Raw genomic sequence first — 2923 nt, forward strand, 5'->3', positions numbered from 1 at the left:
ACCGATATTGACCGATACTCGTCCCATCGAATCTTACAATCCGCTCGTGATCTTGGAGATCATCGATCGTGGACGAGCGGTGATCTCGGAGATTATCGATCGTAGACGAGCCATCCGTGATTCGCTCCTGGGAACGCTGACAGGGGACTTGCGTTCGTTCGTTAGGCAAAATCGTCTCAAGCGGAAACCACTCTCTACTTTTCATATTTCGACGATACAACGCGCTTCCGCCCTTCCACCCCTTTCGCGCGCGGGAGCGCAAAATTCGAAGCACGCAATATTTGATCGAGATTCACCGATATACATACATATATGGGTATGCATATAACGTATGGATATATATAATATATATTTAAGTAAAAACGTGTCGAGAGATTGGACTAGATTTGCGCGCGCGTCATCAGTCGTAGTCATGTACGACCAAACGAAGAATACTCGATCGCAAGGGAAGCCTACAATCCTCCTTTCGCGCGTCCGCCGCGTATATAATTCAATAAATACCATACGTGACTCTACGGCACGCTCGCCGGCGCGATTCAACGTCTAGCGGGAAATTACGTCAGTGGTACATGCGATATCCGAAGAGAAAATTATTTCGGTATCTAAAAACCGCGCGCGGCTTCGCGTCGGTGTATGCTAAAATAGTTGTACGCCGTATATTTCACGGGAGAGCAGAGTTAATTGTGAAAAATAAACGAAACACACGCATCAAAAGTTTGCGATATTGAGACATATTTAAAAAATGTCAAATATGTAATACGCAATTTGAACGGTGATTTACTTCATTTTTGGAGCCATTTGGCTGATAACATTCGTTAAATTGAACCTTTTTAATCATCAATCTTTTATAAAAAAAAAAAAAAGATTTCTGAACGCGCGCCGCATGACGTTTCATAAATAATTGCGCGATAATTGTCGCGATAACCGTTGCTCTTTGTACGTAACATAACATACACAAATTTATGACAAACATTATTACTCGCGTCGTTCTATCAAACCGAACCCACCCACGGTGAGCATAACGAGACGCGAGAGATAAGTCTCCTCTCTCTCTCTCTCTCTCTCTCTCTTCGGAATACATTCGGACTCACTGACTCGCGATACAACGACGCGTCTCACAGCAACGTCGGTATCGCGTTAATACTCGCGACGCGATCTCTTCGATTGCACCGATTTTTCAACGTCTTAAAAGTTAAAACGTGAAATGCGGCGGAAACGGGGGACGGAGCGCGAAGGGCCGACGAGCGGCGAGCGCGTACTACCGTTGGGGGTGCGAGTGCGACATATGGGGATGATAGGCGGCGTGATGGGGCGGCAGGGGCGAGGGGCATGATTGCTGGTATGGGCCTCCGGCGAGCATCGGGCCCGGGCTCGAGCACGGGACGAGGTGCGAGGTCGGCGATGCGGCGGCGGCCGCCGCCGCCGCGTGTGCATGCGCTATGAGGTGCGCGTGCTGCGCGTGCGAGGGTGGCGCGTGCTGCGAGCCCGGCGGCGGCGGTGGCGGCGGCTGCGGATGGGCCCCCGCGGTCGGGCCGCCCGCTGGCCCGCTACCGGGCCCGGCACCAGGATAGCCGGCGTGCAGCGAGCCACCGTGCGGCGAGCCGTACACCAGTTGCCTTACTTTCTGCTCGTCGTCGGCGATGTTGTACGTCAGCTCGGTCTCCTCGAAGCCGGTCGCCGACATCCTCTGGTCGCCCGACGAGCCCGACGGCGGCGGGTCCGGACTGTTGAGACACGTCTGGATCAGCGCCTTCCCGGCGTCACTCGTGATCATCGGTTGTAGCTTGCGCGTCGCGAACGTGTACACGTGCCCGGTCTCGCTCGCCACCAGTAACATCACCTGCGTCCCGGTCAACGTCGACAGCTCGTACGCCTGCAAATGTGTCAAATCGACAGCTCGTTAATTCTCCGAGGAAACGGATTTACTTGTTTCATACTCACACTCACGCACACATATCACATATATCTAGACATTTTACATATAGTATTGTTACTTATTCGTATAACCAGTTTAGTCAGTTTCTCCTTTTTGAGCTTTTTGCATAATAAACTGGAAAAAAGCACAAATGTATTTATTTTACAAACATATTTATTGCGAATACGATCTGTTACTTTGCTGCGTGAGATATTCTTTTTGCGTAACGTGTTTTACGATAAACTGTTGCAACGTTTCACACCGATGCTCGACTCATAAAATAACAGAATATGTTTGCCTCATTCGGTAAATAGAAAATTAAACATCAATGGGCTATATAATATCAACGTAACACATTGAATACTAACGTGAAAAATAACTTTCAAATTAAAAGAAACGATATAAACACGGACAACAAAAATCATGTCGTAGGTCATTTAGATGATATCGCACTATAAGATAAATTTTTTTTAAGTAGCGACTTTTCGACACATTTCTCGTATATGAAGCATTTATGTTTACATAAGTTGATATTTATAAATGTTTATAAGAATAAAATCGGCCAGTTGTTTTTAAATACAGTTCTTAATGTACGACGAAAAGGGGAACAGCGTTACTAATTTTATATCGTTTCTGAGTAGTTGAGTAGAATAGACGAGAATCTTCTGATATCTTTATATTAGCACGTCTCATCACGAAGACTGTGATCAGTGTCATAATTAAAATTTAAGAACGTGACGAGTAGATCGCGATGTAACAGGTCTTATCTCAAGCAAATGCGCATATCTGTATTTACGTGTATGTATGTAGCAATAATGTGTCTTTCGCACATTATATACTTTTGAAACGTTTTGCGAAACATGCAAAAATTGACATTAAAATTTCTTTGCTGATAAGTTGAGTTAATATTTTTTTTTATTAAAACGCAACCTAGATCATTCCTAAAATAATTGAAAATGTATATGAACGTTTCGACACGGATACCTAAAATCTAAAAGTTAAAGATAA

The 2923-nt window shown here is 45.4% G+C and overlaps 1 protein-coding gene across 1 annotated transcript; it reads right to left on the reverse strand.

The window, feature by feature from the left end:
* Positions 1-6: 6 nt before the first annotated feature.
* Positions 7-1935, reverse strand: LOC112457971 (velvet complex subunit 2-like). Its single transcript, XM_025021317.1, has 2 exons — positions 1927-1935; positions 7-1873 (listed from the first exon to the last, which is right to left on the reverse strand). Exons 1-2 carry the CDS (start codon positions 1933-1935, stop codon positions 1259-1261), a joined length of 624 nt encoding a protein of 207 aa, XP_024877085.1. The 3' UTR covers positions 7-1258.
* Positions 1936-2923: the final 988 nt, after the last annotated feature.

The sequence above is a fragment of the Temnothorax curvispinosus genome, unplaced genomic scaffold (assembly GCF_003070985.1).
Source record: "Temnothorax curvispinosus isolate PA1 unplaced genomic scaffold, ASM307098v1 QBEX01008532.1, whole genome shotgun sequence".
Lineage (NCBI taxonomy): Eukaryota > Metazoa > Arthropoda > Insecta > Hymenoptera > Formicidae > Temnothorax > Temnothorax curvispinosus.